At 46.0% G+C, this 25,963-nt stretch overlaps 1 protein-coding gene across 7 annotated transcripts in view; it reads right to left on the bottom strand.

Annotated features, from left to right (window-relative positions):
• Nucleotides 1-25,963, bottom strand: part of MGAT5 (alpha-1,6-mannosylglycoprotein 6-beta-N-acetylglucosaminyltransferase) — a 336,949-nt gene that overhangs the window by 195,083 nt on the left and 115,903 nt on the right. For 4 of the 7 annotated variants that reach the window (XM_055315894.1, XM_055315891.1, XM_055315890.1 and 1 more), the window contains one exon: nucleotides 16,800-17,179. In XM_055315894.1, coding sequence (XP_055171869.1) covers nucleotides 16,800-17,040 — 241 coding nt within the window. In that variant the 5' untranslated portion in view covers nucleotides 17,041-17,179. Of the gene's footprint in view, nucleotides 1-16,799; nucleotides 17,183-25,963 lie in introns of all 7 variants that reach the window. The other 3 variants (XM_055315888.1, XM_055315889.1, XM_055315892.1) reach the window with 1 other exon arrangement.

The following is a 25,963-nucleotide window of genomic DNA, read 5'->3' on the forward strand; positions in this document are numbered from 1 at the left end:
TGTTGTCAAGTGGAGAGGAAAGCCATTAAAACAGAGACAAAGTGTGGGATTAACATGCAAGTCTGTAGTGTGGCTTACAAATGGGAGGCATGGTTGGAGCAGACCAAACATTACAAGCAGAACCAAACCCACACCTTTCTCCTGAAAGTCTGGTGAGTTCTGAGCTTGGCATAAGCGCAACCTCCCCACTACTCTCCCCAAACTGAACATCAGACTTCCTCACAATGTTAGCCTCTGTAGCAGTCCATTCATTCATCCTAACAAATATCTGACCGGGGCTATTTTTTGGTCTTCAGCGTGTCTTTTACCCACAGGTGGGAAGCAGCTGGCCACAACATTATAGCAACAGAGCTCAAAATAGCATTATAACAGAGAAGGGCAGAAAGGAACTAATGTTTCCTGGATGCCTACTACATGCCACATAGAAATCTAAGAAACCCCACGTTATCTTAATCTCTTCTGCGAGGCCGGTGAGGTACAACTTCATTTTATATAGATGAGAACACGGAGGTTCCTGGACATGAAGTTATGTGCTCATGGCTATAGAGATAATTAACTGGAATGAGGACTTGAGTCAGGTTGGCCTAATTCCCTGATGCCTCAATGGACCAGCCAGAAGTCGAGAGCCAGGGTAGATAGAGAAAGAACTCAAGTGTGAAATTCAGTGTCTCTCATTCACAACATTGTGGTGAAGGGCCCAGACTCTGGAGCCAAAGTTTCTAGGTTTACGTCCTTCCTTATTGTTCACTCCTATTTCCTTATCTTTAAAAAAAGGGATAAGAATAAGTCAACCTAGGGATATCTGGGTGGCTCAGTGGTTGAGCATCTGCCTTTGGCTCAGGTCATGATCCTGGAGTACTGGGATCAAATTCCACACTGGGCTCCCTGCAGGGAGTCTGCTTCTCCCTCTGCCTGTGTCTCTGCCTCTCTGTGTCTCTCAGGAATAAATAAATAAAATATTAAAAAAAAAAAGGATAAGCTTACCACTTTGGGTTGTTACGTGGACTTCATGAGTTAATATTTATAAAATGTTCGGAATACCACTTGGTGCATAATAAGCCCTATACAACTGCCTGCTACACATAAAAGTAAAAAATAAAACTATCCTCTGGAAAACGCTCTCATCCTTCTCAAGAAATCTCTTCCCAAGTGATGAAGGAGTTTATCACTTTATCGAAAGGGTCATGAGCTTGCTCTCCTCTAGGGGTTGCAGTGCCATGGTTAGCATGACTCAGCCTCTACCCCTGGCACATCCTTAACTGGTGTACGCAGGAGCCACCAGCTTTGCTCATATAATGAATCGAAAGCATCAACTGCTTCTCCAGAAACCTGAAGATTGCCAAAGACCAGCCATGCAGACAGGGGCAGTGGTACCACTGGGAGGTGACTGCAGTGTTAAAAAACCAAACTCCTCTAGCCTTTTTGCCTGGAAGCTATATAACCAGTCAAACAGCCCACAAGTAAAAATGGCATTTAACTATTACCAGCGATTGAGATTAGCTATACACAGAAGCCCTTCATTAGGGTTTCTTAGCTTTAACACTATTGACGTTTTGGGCCAGAAAATCCTTTGCTGCTGAGGGATGTCCTAGGCATTAAAGGTGTTTGGCAGCATCCCTGGCCTCGAGCACTGAATGACAGTAGCAATCCCTCTATGTGACAACCAAAACACCTCCAGATGTTGCCAATGTCCCAAATTGAGAACCACTGAGTTAGGAATATTCTCTCAATCCTTTCTTCCTCACCGCCCCTTTGTATAGGAGGAGTGTGAGGACAGTCACTGAATTTGCATTATGTATGACTTCCATTTGCTAAGACACCGCTACAAATACAATGTGAATGAAGTCCAATGAAGGAATCAGCCCTCCTCCCTACAGGAGCTGACAGCGGCCCATTCCATGCCGATGGTCCCTCAAGGGCTGCTAACCTTCTGCAACTTTTTGTCTTTTTGTTAAAAGGCAAGAGGACTACTGAACAGAGCCCCCCCAACCCGTAGTTATTGGTGATAGTCACTGGTGGAGCACACCCTACATAGAACATAAAACTGCCACATCAACATTAAGATTATATAAACAAATAGAAAGATATTATATTCCGTGCTCATGAACTGGAAGAATTTTATTAAAATGTCTATACTACCCAAACCAATCTACAGTTTTAATGTAATCACTATCAAATACCAACAATATTTTTCACAGAACTAGAATAATCCCCAAATTTGTATGGAACCACAAAAGACCTTGAGTAACCAAACCAATCTTGAGAAAGAAGACCAAAGCTGAAGGTATTATAATTCCAGATTTCAGGATATGTTACAAAGCTATAGTAATCAAAACAGCATGGTATAGGCACAGAAACAGGCACATAGATCAATCAACCAGAATACAGAGTCCAGAAATAAACCCACAATTGTATGGTCAATTAATCTATGACAAAGGAGGCAAGAGTATTCAATGGGAAAAAGGATCTTCAACAAATAATGTTGGGAAAACTGGACAGTTACATGTAAAAGAGTGAAGTGGACTACTTTCTTATACCAGACACAAAAATAAACTTAAAATGGATTAAAGACCTAAATGTTAGATGTGAATCATAAGAACCATAGAAAAGAGCACAGGTATTAATTTCTCTGACATGGATCATAATAACATTTTTCTAGATATCTCCTGAAACAAGGAAAACAAAGGCAAAAATAAACTATTGGGACTACATCAAAATAAAAAGCCTGTGCACAGTGAAGGAAACAATAGACAAAACAAAAAGATGACCTACCAAATGGGAAAAGATATTTGCAAATTATATATCCAATAGGAGGTTCATATCCACAACATATAAGGAACTTCTACAACTCAATACAAAAAAAAAAAAAAAAAAACACACACAAATAATTCAATTAAAAAATGGGTAGGAGACAACAGGCATTTCTCCAGAGAAAACATCCAGATTGCCACCAGACACATGAAAAGATGGTCAACCTCACCCATCATCAGGGAAATGCAAATCAAAACTACCATGAGACATCATCATCTCACACATGTCAGAATGGCTAAAATCACCAACACAAGAAACCACAAGGAATACCCACCATTTGCTTCAACGTGGATGGAACTGGAGGGTATTATGCTGAGTGAAGTAAGTCAATCGGAGAAGGACAAACAGTGTATGTTCTCATTCATTTGGGGAATATGAATAATAGTGAAGGGGAATATAAGGGAAGGGAGAAGAAATGTGTGGGAGATATCAGAAAGGGAGACAGAACATAAAGACTCCTAACTCTGGGAAACGAACTAGGGGTGGTGGAAGGGGAGGAGGGCGGGGGGTGGGGGTGAGTGGGTGACGGGCACTGAGGGGGACACTTGACGGGATGAGCACTGGGTGTTACTCTGTATGTTGGTAAATTGAACAGCAATAAAAAATTAATTTATAAAAAAAAAGAAAAAGAAACCACGAGGGTTGGTGAGGATGTGGAGGAAAAGGAACCTTCATGTACTATTGGTGGGAATGCAAACTGGTGAAGCCACTGTGGAGAACACTTTAGAGGTTCCTCAAAAAATTAAAAATAGAAATATAGTAATGATCCAGTATACCAGTAATATGACTAACTGGGCATTTACTCTAATAGGAAAACACTCATTCAAAAAGACATATGCACCTCTCTCTTTATTGTAGCATAATTTATAAGAGCCAAATTATGGAAGCAATCTAAGTGCTCATTAATAGACAAATGAATAAGAAAAATGTGTGTACACAAAGGAATATCCTATAGCTGTAAAAAAAGGATAAAATCATGCCATTTGAGACAACATGGATGGAGCTAGAGAGTACTATGCTAAGCGAAGTACATCAGACTGAAAAAGACAAATGCCTTATTAAAAAACTGCAGAATCAGACCATACATAAAATGAACACCTGCCATACAGAAGGGAGTGCGGGATGGGCAAAATAGGTGAAGAGGAGTGGGACACACAGGCTTCCAGTTATGAACAGAATAAATCACAGGAATACATGGCACAGCATAAAGAATACAGTCATCATTACGGTAATAGCGATGTAATGGGAGAGATGGTAATTACACTAGTGATGAACACAGCATAATGTATGAACTCGTCAAATTGCTAAGTCACACACATGAAACTAATGTAATATCGGGTGTCAACTCTATTAAAAGAATGTCAAAAAACAATAAGGCAGTCTTCTTCAGTTCCTAAAATATAGTCACCAATAAGGGTGACCTACTATCTCTTGTTGATCACACCTATTAGAGAGTGACCTCGGTGACTATGACATGGTACATATCAAAGGGAAGTCATGATGATAAGGATGCTGATGTGACCACACCTAGTAGAGAATGACCTCTGTGACTATAGGACATGGTACATCAAAGGGAAATCATGATGATAAGGATGCTGACATTCACTATCACAGCTACTACTCCGTACCACTGCCACCACTGCTGCCACTGACTGAGTTCTATGCACCAGCTGCTGTCCTCAGTATTTTCATTGATTACCTCATGTGGTCCTGCCAAGACAATATGAGGACTATATTATAGTTACCACCTCCATTTAATAAATTATAAACCACAACACTGAGAAGTGAAGAAATTTGCCCCGGATGATTGCAGATCAAGGATTCGATCTCAGTCAGGTTCCAGACCCAGTGGCTCTTACCTACCATACCATCCTGCCTCTTAAGAACTACTATGGACCTGCCAGCCAGCAAGCGTCTCAGACCTGCTGCTTCTGAACACACTTATCAGGGATTAACCTCTGGGCTTTTGCCATGTGGTTTTGTTAAATCCTATCCCAACCATCCTCATGACCCACTGATGCCACTGTTCTGTGATCAACTCCAACACTAAAAATAATGAAGAGTCTGCATTTCCATATCTTCTGCCACAAAATGAAAATGGAATATAAAGTAATCAAGAACTCTGGACTCTCTAGGCACCTTACCTGGATAGGCATGTTTTCTCTCCCAGGGTGAAAGAAAAGTTCATTTTCAACAAGCGGCTGTTTGAGTCACTATTTCAAAACAGTTCGACAGAATAGAATAAAACACACAAGGGCAAAAATGATGTCAAGCCCATCTTTGTGTCTTTACTAACTGGCACGTCACAGCACTTGGTTACGTGTGTGTTACATAAGTGAACAAATGAATGAACGAACCACCAAATAAATGGACTATAGTCTTCTCACCAATCAGGCTGAAGAAATTATACCTTTCTAGGTGATGAAACTATTTCTCACCTTTGCATTTTACAGTTAAACCTGCAAAACTGTATTTTATTACAATTTTAAATACCAGAACATTTTTGTGTTTTAGTCTTAATGATAATCCATTTATCCAATAAGACTGTACACTCAAAGATAATTTCTACAGAGCTTAATAAAGAAATTAGGGCAGAAATATTCCTCCAAATTCTAGTGTAACATTTTTATATTTATCATTGTGTTTTACAGTTATTATAGCAGTAAAATGTGTCCTCAGCAGGATTACAATTTTCAATTACTAACAGGCTTTTAAAATTTTGTTTGTGCTTCAAAGCCTTAACTATAAAAATTTAATCCCAACATTACTACCACAATTCTGTATTCCTAAAACTTACTGTACATGATAAAGATGAGATCAAAGCAATTGAAAACATTTATACTGTTCTTCTGGGGAAAGTTCACTTTGCTTTCTATCATGCTAGAGGTGCTTTGATCAGGGGAAAGATCGACAAAAATCTCAGAACAGGTGCCTTGACAGCTTCTGTAAATTTTCATTTCCAGAAAGCACGACTCCAGGGGGTAAGGAGGGGCTGGAAGAGGCTGTCACATTCTGGAGCAGGAGAGCAGAGGAGATTTCACTGCCAGTTAGATGAGCCTCTAGAGCTGGAGCCCAAGGAGATGGGATTTCAGGAGAAACAGGGTCCTGCTGATATAAAAAGTCCAAGAGTCTATAAACCTGTTGGTCAAAACTGTGAGAAAGGGCAGCAAACACCGAATGGCCAGATTACACAGGCAATCAGTATTTGAGGAATGATAAAAAAAGGGGGTGCTTGGGGCTAATGCGAGCCCGCTCTGTTCCCCTGGGACATGCTTTCAAAGCAGTGGTTACCCAGCCGGCTGTCCTCCAGGCCACCTGCACCTGGCTCTGTCCTCAAGGCACTCCGTCGGAATCTATAGGACCCAGGAGTCAAAGGCTCTGGGCACAGCCTCGATGGGCTGTTTAAGGTGTGGCCAGCATGATTTGCTGGCACAGAACCGACTGTGCAATGAGCAAGGACTTACATCTGAACTGCAAAAAATTATTTGCATCCGGGCTTGCTTCTACTCCAAGTCCCTCTTCACCACGGCTGCCCCAAGCGACAGAGCGCCAATAAAGAACGGCTTCACCTGCTGCTCGGTGGAAACCAGCAAAGACAGGGCGCTAATGAGAAAGGAAAGTGCTAATGAAAAAAGAATTAGCCCCAACCTCTCATTTCCAAAGACTGCCAGAATGTCAAGTTTCATCAGTTATATATTTTTAATTTCAAAGTGACCTTCCCACAGAAAGACAATACAGTTAGAGTAATAAGCAAAATCCATCCATTCATTATGTACAAGGACACTGTAGTGTTATTTATTATAGATAGGAACTGGACACTACCCAAATGCCCAACAAAAAGATTAAATTACACGTGCCCATCCATTCATAAGATAGAATAAATCACTAGATTGGAACTGGGGGGGGGGGGCAGAGCAGGTGTCTTGTCATCTCTGTTGATCATCACTGGCTGCTAATATCAGGAGTTCACTGATTATTTATCCAATGGATGAGAAAAAAAAGTGTATGACCATTAGAAATATCTAATGGCATGAGGAATTACAAAAAAAAAAAGGAGTCCAAAAAGCTGCATATGAAATATTCCATTTAAAAAAAATGAGCATATGTGCATGTATCTGCATTTTAAAAAAGGCCTGGAGGGAAATCAAAATTTATCTGGGTTTGAGAGTAAGGAGTATTTTACTTTTTATTCTTCTTTATTTCTAAGAATACAAAAATGGGCGTAGCATCATCCTGGCCCTTGTGCCTTTTACTGACAGCATCTTCTCTCTTGTGCTCAATAGTTTGGAAATGGTGACTCAGACAGCTGCTTCCGTTGAAAATGAACTTCTTTTCTCTCACGTTAGCAGAGAAAACGAGCCTACCCAGGTCAAGCAATGAGAGAGTCCAAGGTTTTTCACTGCCTTACAGTCTATAGGCTCTCAATTTTATATATATTACTTAAATGCTATTTGGAAATGCATCCTGGGCAGTGAATTCCACCCTCACAAAGATACTGGCCCCAAGTACCTGATGTCAGGTAAGAAGACACCCCCGCCCCCAAACATCTCAGTGATGGGCCCTCACCGACTTCTTGCATTTGCATCCCTAAAGCCACCTAAAGTCACAAATGTGTTCTTCCCCCAGCAGCTGTCGCAGGCAGGAGAGTGAATAACCACCTCAAAGAGAAAGGGCAGCTCAGATGCTCAGTATTACTGACTATTGTTCTCTCCTGGGTCAGGCTGCAAGGGCAGACTTCAGCTTTGACTCCGATGTGTTCCAGAGATGAATGTTATTCCTGAGGTGCTACAGCGGCTGTCGCTAGTATTTCAAGGCATTTTCTAGGCAGCAGAATGTGAGGGAAAAAAATCACATCTTGGCCTGTTGATGACATCCAGTGTGTTATGGAATCTGTAAATATCCAGAATGGAGCTCTTGGGCTGTTCTCTCGATTTTCCTGACACTCGGCCAGCTGCGTGGAATCAGAGTCCAGCATTTTAGTCCTTTTTACAGAACAGAAATGGATTCAGGCTCTGAGAGGTCCAGCCCATCGTCACGCAGGGTCCTGACCTAATTCTGGGCCCACATCCCCCGCACCACCACCCTCTGAGAAAAGGCAACCCCCCGCGCACTACCCCTTCTCGCTTACCACCTTTACCAGAAACAGTGCCCTCCAACAGTGCCCGTCTTCAGAGACAAAGTGAGCTCACCAAACCCAGCTCAGCTCCCAGCCCACAAAGGAAAGCCTTCTCTTTTGAACAGGGCGGTGACAATCACATCTCCTGTTTCTAAAATGCCAAAGTCACTCTGTGGAGCTAACATACTTTTACAAAGGGACCCAGGGAAGAGCCAAACAGCATGTCCCTGGAGCCGAGGGCAGCAGTTCTCAACCCAGGCCAGTGTGGGGCCTTGCACTGGTGTCAGGCCCAGGCAATTCCTGTGGACAAGCCTCACCTGTCCTTATCTAGGAGGACAGAGGCAAGCCTGCCTGCCTCCCTCTGGAGGAGAGTTTCCTTCCTCTCACGTCTTATCCCCTGTGAAGGACAGCTACATAATAAACATTCCTGAAGCCCTGTGTCCAAACGTATAAACAACATCCACTTTACATAAACAGTTTTGGTTCGGTGGTAACAGATGCAGGTGCATGTAGGCCAAGGCTAGTGATAACTCACAATAATGAATGTATTTCACTGATGTAGGTGCCTAAATAACCTCTGTAACATGTAATCCTTACAACCAGCCTATGAGGTGAATGATATTATTTTATCCTCTATTTTATAAAAGAGGAAGCAGGCTTTTAAAACTTCAGTTACCTGCCCAAGGTCACAGACCCAGCAAGGAACCCCACAGCTACATATAGACTCTCTAACAACCTTCCAGAATAAACGCTTGTTCCCGTGTCAGAATCATGAGCACAACAGCTACTTGGAGCCAGCCACCTGGACACACAGCCCATGGACAATCTCTTCTGGCTTCTCGGCTCACTAAAAACATTACTTTCAAACTAGCCCCAGCTGGAACTGTCCCACACAGCGTCAGGGCGAAGTGGCTGCTGCCGATCACTCCTCGCTCCTACTAAGTGCCAGGCAGGCACTGAGCCCTGGGGTACAGTGGGGAACAAGAGACAAAAATCCCTACTCTTGGGGCTCCTGGGTGGCTCAGTTGATTAAGCGTCTGCCCTGGGCTCAGGTCATGATCCCAGGGTCCTGGGATTGAGCCCCACTTCTCCCTCTCTCTCTGCTGCTCCCCCTGCTTGTGCGCTCTCTCTCTCTCTCTCTCTCTCTCTCTGTCAAATAAATAAATAAAATCTTTTTTTTTTTAATCCCTGCTCTTTGGGGGCTCCAAGGGGGAAAGAGAGATGAACAAATCCAATAAATATGTAATAAAAGCTGGTTTAAGTGCCGTGAACAGAGGTGATTTAAGTGTTGTAAGACTGAGAATGAAATCGTGAGAGAATGGAAGGAGAGGAGGAGCCAGCTATGGGGAGAGGACGCATGCAGGTGGGAGGAAGAGCAGAGGCAGAGACTGGGGACAGGGAAAGTGTCAGCCACCACCCAACAGCTGGTCCCAGAGGACAGCTGGGGTACCCAGACAGATGTGGGAAGGTCCACGGCTCTTGAAGGTGGCCACACTGGCATGCGCTCTGCCCAGGCCGTTCTGACAAGCCCCCAGGTGAGGCGAGCAACCCCACTTCAGGTGCCAGGACACCCTGAGCCCAAGAGCCACACCCCCTCATGCACATTCTCTCCTCAAGCCAGGACTTGAAGCAGCAATGAGGCAGGAAAGGACAGGCCTTGCTGACAAAGAAGAAGCTCCAATCCCTCCCAGGGACACACACTCTGTTCTCCCATCTACAGAGTCCCCGAGGCCCTCCTCAGACGTGCAGCCAGGCCTCACTGGGCGTGCTTGGGAACTGGGCCTGACTGTGTGGGGGCGGGGGGGGGGGAGTGGGGGGGATGGGGAAGGGGGAGGCACGGGGGGGCCCCCCCGGCACCACCACCACACATCCCTGGAAAAGTCCCAAGCCCAGAGAGGCCTGTTTTCGGTTCCAAACTTTCTAAAGCAGACTGTCCTTTCCTTAATCTCACCAGCCGCATCCCTGTAGAGGAACCATGGCCTCCTCACACACCAAACAGCCCAGCAACTTTTTTTTTCCCCCTCTACTGGTGTCACTCCAAAACAGTGTGTTTCCCTCAAGGGCAGAGAATTGCTGCTTTGGCAGTGCTGGTTTTCCACATCACCCCAGCCCTCCAAGAAAACAATACCCTGACCATCTTTGTAGGAACAGAGGCAAAAAAGAAAAAAGCAAATGAATTTTTTAAAAAAAAAAAACATTCACAGGCTTTTTGTTTTTTTTTAAATCTCCAACCTAAGGGATCCCTGGGTGGCGCAGCGGTTTGGCGCCTGCCTTTGGCCCAGGGCGCGATCCTGGAGACCCGGGATCGAATCCCACGTCGGGCTCCCGGTGCATGGAGCCTGCTTCTCCCTCTGCCTGTGTCTCTGCCTCTCTCTCTCTCTCTCTGTGTGACTATCAAAAATTAATTAATTAATTAATTAAAAAAATCTCCAACCTAAGATTTTTTTTTTGGCTTCTCTTCCGTAGCAGGGATGGGATGAAACATGCGTACAAGCCCGTCTGACTCTCTAGACGTTACCTAGGTCTGCCACACAGGGCACGCGCCACCTTTTATGAGCTACGTCAGGCCACCAGACCACATCACGGTGGGGGTCTCCCTTCGGCTAATAAGCAGAACCCTAAATGATGTCAAGGCATTAGAAATGGGCATCCTCAGGCCAACAAGGACCACCTGAAGCCCGACAGTTACTGCTCCACTGCCCCTTGACCAGCAACCAAACATCCTAGCCTTCTTCTCCGGGGCCTACTGTACGCAAGCCTTGCCTCCTTAAGGAAATGGGAGGAACTCCCTTCCTCTTAACCTCTCTTCCTCAGCCCAAGGGTTAACAGGAGATGTGAGGGCAGGGCCAAGGTCCCCAGACAGGGGCAGTCCAGGCTCATTCACACAACATCCATTCTCCTACTCCTCTCTCCACCTTCCATCACACTGAAATCCAGAGCCCAAACGGCCACTGTATGCACTGCCCACCTTCCACACTGCTCCTTGCCCACATTGTTGAGCCACGGCAACCTCTGTTCTGCCCCTAGTATGCACATGCAGGCCTTGGGCACAGGCCCTGCCTTCCACCTGGCATGCTCGGCCTCAACCGCCCTCTTCCCACCCTACCTGGCAGCTCCTCAGTGTCACTGGGGCTAAGAGACACCTCCTTAGACAGGCTTTTCTTTGACCTTCTCACTCCAAGCAGCTCATTATGCGCTTTTTTTTTTTTTAAACATCACACATCCTGACATCATTTTTCTTCCTGGGATTTATTACTCTCTGATGCTGTCTTGTTTATTATTTCTCCCTCCCAAAATGAACAGAGCCTCCATGAGAGCAGGGGCCTGGTTTTTCTTTTTCTAGCTGGATGCACGAAGCCCAGACAGCACTGCCCCATACCTGCAGAGCGCACAGACATTTCCCACAGTGCCAGGCTGGAGGGATAATAGCCCATGAAGGGGACAGTTGAGGTTCAAGAAGTCGAGGGAACCAGGACACAGGCGATAAGGCGGGGTAGGAGGTCAGGAGGGAAAACAGGATATGGGAGGGGGAAGGGGGGGTAGCAGAAAAGCTGAAGACTTCCAGCTGCTTCAGCTTGAGCACGGTCCCAGCATCCAGAGCGGCCAACAGGCAAGAAAGGTCACGGTTAATAAGGTGTGGATGGGCCACAAAGGGATGTGGCCTCTCAACTGCCCAGAGAGCACAAGCAGACGAGGGCCAGGGTTGTAGATAAGAGGTAATCACTGGGCTTCAGAATTTGGGTCAGGCCATGAGAGACAGAGATCAATTCACCTCAGAAACAAGAATGCCATTGAGCCGGGTGACAGCATTCGTGACACAACGCCCGTGAAGTCGCTGACAGGCAGGGCCCGGCCGTGCAGGCCTGGGAGACGGTGGAGGCCTGGCTCCCCACAAGCCTCTCCGCAGTGTCAGAGGAGCACACACAGGGCCCTCCACACCCCACCAGTGAATCCTCCGACTGTCCCACACAGGCTGCCCGGGACATCTTCCAGGCACTACTTCTGAATTACCAAATCCCAAAAGAAGTTCAGAAGTCTCTGCGCAAATCAACGGAACCAGGACGGGGGAGGAGATACTGCTTGAAAGTTCTCCTGTTGTTCGAGGACTAGTCAAACCAATACCACCTGACACGCAGCACCTCGCTCACACCGCACAATCCCGTGGTGGGTGGTGGGGCGGGAACTGATATGCACCCCAACAACCGTGTGTCACCCCTGGGGCCCGGGCCAGGCAGCCTAAATGTGGCAAAGCCACACTGGCTGCCTCTAAAGCCCAGGCTCCTCAGTGCTCATCTCTTGACCTGCCACCGAGAAGCAGCATTTCCAGAGGACAGAGAAACACAACACTTGGAGGTGCAGCTTACACAAAGATGTCTTAAAGTGGACTCAAATGCAGGGGGCAGCCCAGGTGGCTCAGCGGTTTAGTGCCTCCTTCAGCCCAGAGCCTGATCCTGGAGACCCGGGGATCGAGTCCCAAGTCGGGCTCCCTGCATGGGGCCTGCTTCTCCCTCTGCCTGTGTCTCTGCCTCTCTCTCTGTCTCTCATGAATAAATAAATAAAGTCTTAAAAAAAAAAAAAGTGGATTCAAATGCAGGGCTGATACCAAGCAAAATCCCATAGAAAGAGTGCCCTATGGATAGAGCAGGGATTGGCAAACGTTTTTGGTGAAGGATCAGACAGGAAACATTTTAGGCTTGACAAGTCTCTGTGGCAACGACTCGGCTCTTGCCGTTGTGGCACAAAAACAGCCGCAGACAACAGAGGGGCACCGAGGGTTCCAAACACTTTATCGATAACAACAGGAGGCTCCAGCCCCAGGCGAGCTTGCTGCCCAGGCATTAGATGATGGGAGTCCTGCAAAACTGTTGAGCCAAGGAGGGATGTGACCTGATCCATGAGTATTTTAGACGGAATTTTTTTTTAAGATTTTATTTATTCATAAGAGACACACAGAAAGGAAGAGACAGAGGCAGAGGGAGAAGCAGGCTCCCTGCAGGGAGCCTGATGCGGGACTCGATTCCAGGACCCCGGGATCATGCCCTGAGTTCAACCACTGAGCCACCCAGGGCCCCTATTTTAGACTGAATTATGGGGACTTCTGAAAGAGGGTGTCAGCATATTTTAGATGTCCTCTAAAATCCTGGTTTTACCATGTTTCTCTGCTATTATAGTTGTTATAAACAACTGGAAGTGGTTTTGTTTCAATCAACGTTTATTTATACAAACTGACAGAGGTCTAAATTTGACCCACAGGTCACAGTTCGCTGAACCCTTCTGTTCTAGGACCTCAAGCCAGGGATTCTTTAAAAATCAGTAAAAGTCTGGGCAGCCTGGGTGGCTCAATGGTTTAGCACCGCCTTCAGCCCAGGGCCTGATCCTGGAGACCCGGGATTGAATCCCACATCGGGCTCCCCACGTGGGGCCTGCTTCTCCCTCTGCCTGTGACTCTGTCTCTCTGTCTCTCATGAATAAATAAAATCTTAAAAAAAAAATCAGTAAAAATCTGAAGTCAGGTACTATGATTCTTCAAATGCCTGCCCCCAGCTACAGAAGACATGCATGCATCATACTAAGAGCCTCTGATTATGCCAATATGTGGATGAGAGAAAGAAGTTTTTTTTTTTTCTTTCTTTGATCTAATAATGGGACTGACTCAGAGCAGACACAGATACCAGCCATATAGGATCAGCTCTTTACTCTCTTAGGGCAGGCATCTAGGCAGTGCTCTGTACATGGGCTGCATCTGTGGCAGAAAAAAAGATTGCAAACCAATGTCTCAGGCATCCTCATCCCCTCTGTGCCAGCCCAGATAAACCACTGAATATCCTGTGGTCTTTGCATCTCCTGATGTCAACCAACAGAGCAGCCTGGCTGCTGACATGCCTGCAACTGGTACCGATGGACTCCAGGGGAAGCATGCAATGTCAGAACGGCTCTCCAGCTTCCCATGACTGGCCCTGGACCACATCATCTCACTCAATCCCAGTTGCTGATGCCCAGAACCAAGAAATGGAGAAGGCCAGGCTGTCAAATTTTAAGTAACAAAAACTAGCTATCTGCTTGAGAATGTCTCTAAGAAGATGCTCTGTTTGCTGTCTCACTCTTAGCTCAACAGTCCTCCAAGGTGGGGAGGGGGGCATGTCTGGACACATTTTTGATGGTCACCACTAGGGCGGTGCCACTGGCATCTAGTGGGTACAGACACCAGAGATACTGCTCAACATCTTATAGTGTGTGACCAGTCCCCACAACAAAGAATTATCTAGCCCCAAATGCCAAGAGTTCCAATGTGACAAATCCTGTGTTTAGTGTTTTAGTGCACGGTCCAATTAAATTCCACCAACTCAGCTCCAAAGACACTCTGATTGACATGCAGGGCTGATGAGATGCAAGAGAAAAACAGCAGTGTGTGTGACATCTGCCAACAGGGCCTGTTTGGTTGTTTCTTTGGTGTTTTTCAGAAAAAGAATAATGACTTTGCTAAGGGTCACCTGTACACAGGAGGAAGCTAGAACCCATTTTTGTAGTTTCTCTAAGCTCCACACTCCTATGTGCATAAGCATATAAGGTGGCCAGAATTCTAACAGACTACTCTGGAGTTCTGGTAACCTTTTACAATACACCGAGTCTGCAAGATTGAAAGCTACGACCATATCACTGCCCCTGGGTAAGTAGAGGAAGCCTACCCTAGGAGATGTTCAGCAGTAAACAAGACATAACAAGACTTCAAACAACTAGGAAAATTTAAAGTCTATAAATTTACCATTTATGGGGTTTTCTTCTTCCCCATGAAAAGGTTTGACAGAAGGCGATCAATAGGAGGAAATTAGTAATGGACTACTCGCCTCTCCCCCAAAATATTTAACATGTGATGTACCGAACCAGAAACTTGAAAATGGCACCGATTTTATTTGTTATATTTACTTTTTGCACACAAGTGACACTAACAGTGACAGTTTGTGTTATTTATTCTTTCTGATGGTTTATCTATGATATTCAGGAAATATTATAGAAGACTGAAGCCAATGAGTAATTTTACATCCTCTGAAAATCTACCTAGCTGTTTTTCAGTGTGGGTTCTCAAAATGGAGTCTCTCAGTTTGTAATCCATCAGATCACAAAAGGGGGCATTTATTTAGACATGTTGAAAGCCATTGCCTACAGACACTGCCAAATCAAAGAGATTAAAAGCAGACAGTGTGATCATTCCAACAGTAGGCAGTGAAAAAGAATTTCCACATTGTAGGCTAAAAGCAACCATTTTCAGGGCACCTGCATGGCTCTGTTGTTTAAACGTCTGACTCTTGGTTTCAGTTCAGGTCATGATCTCAGAGTCATTAGATCGAGTCCTGCCTTAGACTCTGCGCTGGGCCTGAGGCCTGCTTAAGATTCTCTCTCTCCCTCCCCTCTGCTCCTTCCCCCAATTCCACCTCTCTCTTTAAAAACAAACAACCCAAAAAACAAAACAATCATTTTCTCCTTACCAAAAATATATGTATGAAATTTACAAGTAACCAAATTTCCTGGATCCTTTTGAAAAGAAAAAAATTATGTAAAATTAAGTATGATTTCGTGCATTTGAACTCAAGCTTCAAACTGCTGCTCTGTACATTTTCAGGAAAACGCCATACACTGAATTCCATACACTTCAGAGCCCAGGATTGATGTGTCACAAAGGAGAGCTCCAACACTGTCCACCTCGGCCAACCCCATTCTTGCATCTCATTTATAGGATACCCCAGAGTCCCAAACCCTGTGGCCACTAAGGTCTCTGTTCAGTGACTAGATTTGTCCATGAGCAACAAGACAGGCCAGGTCATCTTCTGTGGATTAAGTCCACTCCTATACTCGGTGATCACAGCAGAGCTGGGAGTTGGGTTCCCCATCACACGGTATGATCCAAATTTCATTTACAATCTTTGTTTTCTATTTGAGCGTCTATGCCTTTTAAAGTATTTTGCATATATATGTATATTTTTGAGTGTATATATAAAATACCACAAAGATATACACTGAGATGTTCATTATGGTTATTTCCTAGAGTGGATTTATATGTGATCTTCTTTATTCTTGGGTTTTGGTTTTTTTTGCACATTTAGGGCTTCCAGCTTTTTTTATATTAAGCATAACTTTTGCCAAAAGAAAAATAAGTAATATTCTGTATGCAATTTTTTTTTTTCCCACTCAACCTCATTTCTAAAAGTTTTAGGTACTGACACAAAAAACAACGTGTACTATAAGACTTTTTTCAAAGTCGGGGCAGTTAGAGATAAGGGCAAAAAACAAGAACAGTCAACTCTCAAGAAGCCAAAGATGAAAGCTGTTAGCCAGCACAAAAGCCCTAGTGTCCTACATGCTGGCCGGAGGAGGCACACACTTGGCTTTGGGTTTCTCCCCACCCTCCTTACCTCACCCTGCCCACCCGCCACCCCCAAGTCCTCATTCCTCTCCACAGTCCTCCCCACCCTTCTTACCTCACCCCCACCCAATCTTAATTAAGTTTTGTTTAGGGAAAGAGAACGAGAATATTTTTCTACATTCCCTGATCCTACTCCCAGATGAGATCATGCAATCCAGACATGTGTTGAAGGAGAAGAACTAGCTACAAACACAACCAACAGAGTGCTAACTGTGCTGCCGGCTGCTCCCAGTGCTGACCATCAGTCAGTATGCACAAGAACTCAGAGTGTCCCAAAGGGCATGGCTTTAGGTTTCTAGAAGGGTCCCTCTGTGTGCAACTCGCTGCTGCAAAGGCAGTGGCAAGAGTTGCACTCTATCTGTGATAAAACTGAGGCCGTGAGCCTCTGGAGTCCTTTGGAGGCAGAGGCACACTGGACCAAGGAGCCCCAAGCCCTGGGAGCACAGCACTTACCGTAGGCTGTCATGACACCAGCGTATGGCCCATCCACCACATTCCGGTTCTCTTCCGCCAGTGCCTTGATGTACCTCTTGCTGAGATCCAGGATCTGCTCACGCAGCATGGAGCTGCTCTCGGGCTGAGTTCGCTGCTGGATGGTAAAATGCAGGAGCATCATGCCCCAGATAAAGCCAAAAGTCACGAGGAAAAAGCCCAGCTTCTGAGAGGACAGCTTCCATGGAGTAAAGAGAGCCATCGCTCTCTGGCAACTTCACCTGCCCTTGGCTCTTAAAATGCAGAAGGAAGACACAAGTTCATGATGCAGGCTGGGTCTGCGGGCTCACCGGTCTCACTCTGGCTCCTGCGTCAGCTGATTTCCTTTCCCCGTTTCCATTCTGCTGTGAAGAGAGGGGCAGGTTAGCAAAGTGGTCGTGGCAAAGCACAGGGAAACCCACCGGGAGCCATGTGTTCACTCCCAATAGCTCCAAAACGCGGACTTCCTTTTTTTCTTAATTTGCTGGTTCAATATCTTTATGTTATGATTCCAGATCTGTAAGCTGAGAGGGGAAATCTGGCTGGGCGACAAAGAGCTGCACAAATACAGAGGAGGAAATGCGTGTCTGACTATGTTAACAGGTGTAGCAGGGTTGTTCCAGTCTGGACCAAGTTCAAAACAGGAAGCTTGTTTTGCAAGGTGGGGAGGAGATGGAAGGATATTTCACCGAATGTCAGCAAAAACCCAAGTGGAGGGTGGAGTCATAGCACCACCGGGCACTTCTGGGCATCTGGAACTCGAGCTTACAAAGTCATGACTGTGTGCTCTGACTAGGATTCAAGCACACAACTGCAGAATGTGGGTGCCTCTGCAGAGGTCAGTAGACCAGGAAAGGGGAGCAAGCCCCCGTATTATGTAAGCATGGCCCGCTTGCATCAGCAGTGTCTGGAGAGAGATGAAGTGAAGCTCTCGGGGCCACCAGGTGGCCTCTCCCCTGGCACCAGAGCAGAGGCTATGCCAGGGGTACCCCCATGGTCTTCCTGTTCTAGCTACCACGAGTGAAAGAGGCACCTCACCACTCATTTGCACACTTCAGCACAGGAAATGTAGAGCACATGACAGCCTCCTTTCCTGTAGGTTCTCACTTTCACTCACAACCATGGGGCAAAATGTGAGTTTAAAAGGCACGGTTTCGGGCAGCCTGGGTGGCTCAGTGGTTTAGCACCTGCCTTCGGCCCAGGGCGTGATCCTGGAGTCCCGGGATCGAGTCCCACGTTGGGCTTCCTGCATGGAGTCTGCTTCTCCCTCTGTCTCTCTCTCTCTCTCTCTCTCTCTCTCTCTCTCTGTGTGTGTGTGTGTGTATGTGTGTGTCTCTCTCATGAATAAATAAATTTAAAAATCTTTAAAAAATAAAAAATAAATAAAAATAAATAAAATGGTTTCAATACTCAATAGCCAGATCCTATTTGGTGTTGGATACCAAGCCCACAAGACTTTGCCAAGCAAGTCTTCCCAGAATATGAGGCTGAAGCAGAGGTTGCAAACAGATTAGAAGGAGGCCAAACTCTCCAGCCCTTGAACCAGAGTCTTGGGCCCAAGAACGAGCCAGCTTACAGACTGTCACCATTTTCTAAGTGTGCCAAGGGAAAAGCTGAGCAATGATCTCCTATGCGGCACTAACTCAGGATGCATTCAGTGTACATATGTTTCAATTCAAAGTATTCTTTGTAAACAGGCTAAGAAGGAATGAAGGGTGAGATTGTGGAGCAATCAGCTTCCAGAATCTGTAATGTGGCAGATCTGCGTTGGTCATTCTGTATCCTCACCTATGAACGGTTATCAGTAGTTGGTAGGACAGCTCCTAATAGTAAATGATAAATAAATTCTAGGTATGTCCCAGGCATTGTGATAAATGCTTTTAGTGCCCGCACTCACTGAATTCTCAAGAGAGTCCTATACAGTCCGAACTACTATTGTTGTTCTGCTTTATAGATGAAAAACAAAGGCCCAGAGAGACTAACTTGCCCAAGGTCAACCAGCTATGTGGCAGAGGGACAATCTCGGGACAGCCTAGGACCCCATGCACTGCCTTCCCTCGCCACCCCTCTGTCCCCACTAGCCTGCTTATCTATGGCCAACATCTGCTTGTACATGTTTAAAAGGCTGTCGGAAGTTGCAAAGAAGAAACTGTGATAGAAATCCTATGGAGCGCAAAGCCCTAAAACATTTACTTATTGGCCTTTAACAGAAAAAGATTACCAACTCCTGAGTTCCAGACCAGTGGCTCTTCAAAGCACAGTCCTGAACTCCACAGCAGCAGAAACACCAGTGGGACGTGCAGATTCTCAGGCCCCAGACCTACTTCATCAGCAACTTTGGGGGGAAAGGGGCAGCAACCTGTGTTTCAACAAGCCCTCCAGGCGCTTCTGAGGGCTACTCCACTCTGAGCGCCTCTAATCCAGGCAGATGGATGTCGTTACCCTGCCATACCACTGCACTAACCATACAGCATGGCTCCGACTCCCTCTCGTAATACCGTGTCACTTAAATTCCTCGGTCCTGGCCACACCTTCCACACCTGCTGGTCAGCTACCACTGTAACCCTGCACATCCTTCTTCAGGGTCTCCTCGTGTTCACTCACGCTGCTTTCCCTATCTGGCTGGCCCTCTGCACAACACACCAATAAACCAAACCCAAGCCCCAGCTCCAGTCACACTGGCTTTAGACCGCTTTCCCTACTGTTCCAGCCTACGACATCCCTTGCCAGTTGGCAGTTTAAAACACTTGTCTGTCTATATAGGTTGCTTGCCAGTTTCTGTATGGGATCCCATGACATCTTTTAAGGGACCCTCCCCCCACCACCATGTACATTCTCAGAGAAGGGCAGTGGCCGCAGGGGCACCTGATGACCAAGCAAGCTCATCCTCCAGACACTAGGGCACTGTATCCGGCCCTTCCAAATGAAGGCTGGCTCAGCAACACCTGCCCTTCTTCTTTTATTTTTTAAAGATTCTATTTGTTTATTCATGAGAGGCACACATGGAGAGGCAGAGACACAGGCTGAGAGAGGAGCAGGTTCCCTGGGTGGAGCCTAATGTGGGACTCGATCCCAGGACCCCAGGATCATGCCCTGAGCCAAAGGCAGTGGCTCAACCACTGAGCCAACCAGAAGCCCCTGCCATCTTTCTTTCCTCCACTCACTCTATAACATATACTGAGTACTTGCTGCCATCGGGCCCTAGGGACTGAACAAACAACAAGACTGAGATCCCAGCCTCATGGGGCTGATGCTTCAAAGCCACTTCTCTTCACTGAGGGCTGCCCCAGGTCCTTAGGAAGCGGCTGTGCTTCCTGTTTGATAACCCACACCAGTGAGTCAACTGTACCAGAGGGCTAAAGGGATTTTCCCAAGGCAACTAAACTACACGCTATACTAAAAATGACAGTCATCTGGCAATTTGCTTTTGCTATTTTAGAGGAGGACCCCAAATGCATACAGGAATTATTACCTGTTAACTTTCAGACAGGGAACTCCACTCCCTTCATCAATGAACCCCCTGAAGAAGCTGCTCAAGGCTACAAAGCGAGGGCAAGGCCAAGTCCAAGAACAGGGCAAGGACCTCAGCAGAAGGTAGTGTGTTTCTCTGCCTTGGGGGACAGTCAGAACCAGTGGCACATCTGAGCAGCAAAAAGATGGTTGAGAAACCCAGCCAACGTTAAACTGTACCAGCTCAGAGACATACAAATTTGGAGTGAAAAAAATCCCTACTTCCAAGTTCAGAGAACAGTTCTGAGTACTGAGGGCCCAGATCTTAAGTAACCACAGAACTGCCAGGAATATTCTTTTCTCCAATGGAATCTACAGTATGAAATATCAGCAACTATCTCAGCATACCCCCAGCACACACAGAGAACTGAATTAAAACTCCTCAATCCTTACCAGCTCAGAATCTTAAAAAACTTCTCAAAATCAGTACCTGGGAAACACCCCTAACTCCCACAGTAACAGGGCGGGGGGCGGGAGGGCAAGGGGACAGCAATCCTCACCAGATGGTGCCAGGGCCATGAAAGGACGTAATGATCATCAGCAGCGACGGTTGCAAAATTCATCAAGAGGCTGCAGAACAGTCATGATCAAACAGCGGTGGATCTGGCTAAGAATCTGCCTGCCTCCAGACGTCCTAACTTAGCTGGATCCTCTTGCAAAATGGAGCCAAAAGGCACAAAGACACAGTCTATCTCAGGCCCTGTTGCCAACCAGAACAATGCCAGCCCAAGGCCACGACCCAGTCTGTGCTCCAGAAAGAAGTCTGTACCAAGTCTGTTTGCAATGAACTAAGCTTCTAGGTCCATCACTGCCACTAACCATCCTGATATGCACCTCCTCTACTCCCGTACTTCCTAAAAGAGCAGCATTCACTTCCTTCCTCCCCATTCACTCCACACAATAAAATCTGGCTTCCTCCTTTCCCGAAACAGATCGAAGATCTTTGGCACAGAAACGTGTGGGTTCTCATTTAAAAAGTAAAAGCGAATGAAAACATGTGCAACATCATTAGCCATTAGGGAAACGCAAATTAAAACCACCATGAGATACTAGCTTGTATCCACTAGGATGGTTACACTCAAAAAAGGGAGCTCAGAACAAGTGTTGGTGAGGATGCACCGAAATTGCAACCTTTATAATATGGCGAGTGGAAATGTACAACAATGTAGCTGCTATGGAAAATAGGCTGGCGGTTCCTCAAATGGTTAACCACAGAGCTGCCATGTGACCCAGGCAACTCCACTCCTAAAATTCTCCCCAGAGAAATGAAAGTATATGCCCACACAAAAACTTGTACATAAATGTTCATAGCAACCTTGCTCATAATAAACGACTCAAATGTCCATCAACTGACAAACAGATGAGAAAAACACATACAGTGGAATACTACTCAACCAATGAGATTAAGTTAGGTTCTGTTATGTGCTACAACATAGAGGTTCCCTAAAAACATTCTGCAAAGTGAAAAAAGGCAGTCAGAAAAAAAAAAAACCTACATATTGTATCAGTTTATTTTTATGAAATGTCTAGAGGAGGCAAATCTAGAGACGCAAAAAGTACAACAGTCACTGTTCTGGGCTTGTGAAAATAGGGGAGTTGGGACGGGACAGCCCAGCATGCAGGATTTTGGGGGAATAATGAAAACGTTCCAGAATTAATTGTGATGGATGCACAATTGTGTAGATATATTAAAAACACTGAATTATACACTTTATACGAGAGAATTACAGGATATATGAATCATAGCTCAATAAAGCTGTTACTGAAAAAAGAAAAAAGAGGGAAGCCCACCTTCAGAGTTGGGGGTATGAAGAGGAGTTGTATGTGGAGACAGGCAGATGAGCCTCACAGGCCACTGGAGCCCCAGCAAGGACCCACTTCTTCCCCTACGGTCCAGTCAAGGCCAGGTTGTACCATCACTAAGGGCTGACCACAGGCCTATGAAGTGATGGAAATTACATGGAAAAATCTGCCACTGGCTACCAGACATATGGCTGCTCTTATCAGCCCCCCATTAACCTCACAGACCACCCCCGCCCTCAAGGCAAGGTCTGCTTTGCCTGCTGGATGCCAAGTTTGCAAACCACTGGAGAACACACAGAACAATAGCCCAGTTCCATTGGAGACAGAGGAAGCAAGCAGTGCCTGCAGGTGCCCATCCGACATCCTTGGAGAGCACATTTCTTACATCAGGAGCGTTCTCTACAGACGATGAAGGAAGCTGGAAATGCCTGTCCCTTCAGGAGCAATGCCAGCCCCAACCACAGAGATGTGATCTTTCCCTAAGGCCCCGCAGAACCGCCCCTCAACACTGATATGGGTCAGCTGTGCTCGAACAGTCATCCACATACCTCTTCTGTCCTCGCTGTGCACCACGTGAAGTCTGTCCTATCTATCTGTAACTGGAGGCTCTTTGCCTAATTTTTGCCTCATCTTATGCAGTAACACTCAAGAAATCCTGAGTCAGCTCTGCTCCTCCACGTTGCCTTGGGAAATCCCACCCAGATCTCATAAATGCACCCCACTTTCTGCACAGACCCTCTCATGGCTCCCTAAACTGAAGACAGCTCCTCCTCCTTGGAACACTCACAGCAGTTTGTGCTTCTTCTGAAAGGTTTTTTTATACCTACTCTATGGGATAATCTTCCTTTTCATCTCTCCTATAGGGTTTGTAAGTGCCCCAAAAATGGAGAATGCCAGGAACGGTCACACAGTGGATGGTCATGCAGTGTCTGCTAGATGGAAGGGCAGGATGGTGGAAAGGAGATGAAGAAATACAAGTGAGCAATGCTCTCCAAGACCTCCTCCTGCTGCGAACCACAGAGAAGAACCCTGACACTCCAAGTCTGTATTTGTCCCTTACCTGTCAGAAGTTTTCACCCTAAGATATTGTCATACAGTAGTGGAAAATCACTGTGCCCTTGAGTAAATGGGGTTCAACTACAGAGAATAAGGCAGTTAGGTATGAGAAGAAAAAGAAAAAAAAACCTCCTGACAAAAATCCCAGAGGGTGGGGCACCTGGGTGGCTCACTGGTTGAGTGTCTGCCTTCATTCAGTTCAGGGCATGATCCCCAGGTCCAGGATCAAGTCTCACATCAGGCTCCTTACAGGGAGCCTGCTTCTCCTTTTGCCTATGTCTCTGCCTCTCTGTGTGTCTCTCATGAATGAAGAAAATCTTAAAAAAAAAAAAAAACCCAAAGGGGACAGTAATTGTGGGAATGAAAAGGTCTCTAAGACAAGTGATGTGAAGGGGAACAAGTGATGGTGGGTGGGCCCTTAGGGGAGGCTGCTGGTTTCATCGTTGGTTATCCAAGATGATCAAAGGAAGACACCAGAAGGAATGGTGAGAAAGAACTGGAAAGTGAATCTGTTCCCAGGTCTGGAAATCTTGACTCTACAGCTTGCTCTACCCACTGGCACTGTGTGATCCCAGACAAGTCTTCCTGTCTCAGTTTCTGCATGTTTGAAATTGGGAAAGTTGTAGAAGCACAGAACACTGTCAGACCTGGAGGAGTAGGGATGAAGGATCCTGCTTACTGGTTTCCAAACTGTGTCTCAAAGGACTTCAGGGTTCCAGAGAGGTTTCTATCTCTGGGGATCCACAGATGCTTTCATTGAAATTTTGTGTTTCTCTACTTAAAATATGTTCTTTAAAAAAATCTGTTAGGGGGATGCCTGGGTGACTCAGTGATTGAGCGTCTACCTTTGGCTCAGGATGTGATCCTGGGGTCCCAGGATTGAGTCCCTCATCGGGCTCCCCACGGACAGCCTGCTTCTCCCTCTGCCTATGTCTCTACCTCTCTGTGTCTCTCGTGAATAAATAAAATCCTTAAAAAAAAATCTGTTAGAAAAAATTTTACAATGTAGAGGTTCAGAACAAAACTTCCCTAGCTACCTCTGTAAGTGTGGAGTTTGAACTTGGAATCTCTGTTATCTGATCAGGATACTGATGCTCGGCAGTAGTCTCATTTGCTTATTTGCTCCATAAAATTCAGTGCCACGTATCTACTTATAAAAAACTATATGACAGAGAACTGATACCTGAATTAAATGCTAGATGAGGGTCAGTTGTAAAATAGAAGTTTCAGAGGCTTCTTGTTGGACTTGTAAGCAGTAACCAGAGTCTTTAGATAATGTTAATAATTTAACTCTGAAACAATTTCCTACTACTTCTCCATTTGCATGAAGAGTAATGTCGAGTGTCTGGGGAACTGTCTTTTAAGCTTAGACTATAGTTCTAATGTTATGTCCCACCAACCACCAGGGGTTTGGTAAAATCAAAGATAGGAAGAAAAATACACATTTATGGTATTACTGGTCTTAAGGAAGAGAGAGAGTCTGGGGGGACATTATTGCTCTAACTAGGGAGGTCTTGTGTTATTAAAAAGACAAGTGGGGGAAGATGGAAGGAAAAGCAAAGCCGATTTTTCTTTCAAAGTAGGTCCAAAGTCCTGGGAAGTTGCTCTGAAGTTGTTCACTCCCTAGAAGGGCCCAGACACACAGGCCCAGTACCACCATCCTGAAACCAGTTGTAGGGCTCACTCAGCAGCAGCAGCCCCCAGTGTGAAGTAGGAATCCTTGACAGCTGTGATAACCACTGAGCACACCAACGCCCCATCCTAGGGAGAAGAGGAGCTCAGGAACCAGCCAAGGTGCTGGTTCAAACAGGTGCAAACAGGAGGAGTCCTTCTTCCCCACTTTCATGACTTGGTCCTCGGACACATTCTAGTACTCCTCTTTATAAACAGGAAAAACGCATTCTCAATGAAAACAGCCTGCTCCCCTTAGACCCGGCTCAACAAGTCTTATTTTGAGTCACTAACTGAAAAATACCCACTAAAACAACACGCCTTTAGGATACTAGGGGAAGATTTTTCAATGTCTGGTTTTGTGTTTTGTTTTGTTTTGCTTTTGATGTCTGGGTTTTTAATGGCCCAGTCCCTTCGACATTTCAAGCGATCAAACCAAGATAGGCCTCTGCCCAGAGTTTTCATTTATTATGCTCCACCTGCATTCCTAGTGTGGGCAGGGAAAGGAAAGAAATCCAACCCCACCCATCTGAAGTGGGTATATGCCTCGCAGTTACACGGCCCGTGGAGCACAGTTCAGCACTCCACAGCTGGCATCAACGGCAAATACTTTCACATACAGTAACAAGGCTAATGACTCTGTGTCCAGAACAGGCTCTCCCTGCTGCAGGCTCCCCACCAGCCGCCCCAACTCCCACTCCCAACCCTCCTCTGGCCACCACCGCATATAGCCATCGCCACCAGAGGGCGCCGCGGGGAAGGGAAACAGCTGGAAACAAACACTTGATCTCACACCACTTGGAGCCTCTAGGGCTGCTCAACACTGACAGGTGGACCAAGCTGGCAGCAGGACAGGGGAGTGAGAGAGGAAACTGTCGCCACTCGGTCAGGGAAGATCTTCCCAGGTTCTGTGAGTTTCATTCACCAAGCCCGTAGGTTATTCACATTTGACAGAATTTCCCATCTGCAAAATATGAAACCACAGCAACTCCAAGAATTCGGAAAACACCTATCACACTAAAGCCCAAAGCGTAACTCCCTGAATAATGAAATAAGGTCCTTTGATCCAGGGATTTCTCAATCCTTGGCATAGCTGACATCTGGGG

This window comes from Nyctereutes procyonoides, unplaced genomic scaffold (genome assembly GCF_905146905.1).
Source record: "Nyctereutes procyonoides isolate TBG_1078 unplaced genomic scaffold, NYPRO_anot_genome, whole genome shotgun sequence".
Classification (NCBI taxonomy): domain Eukaryota; kingdom Metazoa; phylum Chordata; class Mammalia; order Carnivora; family Canidae; genus Nyctereutes; species Nyctereutes procyonoides.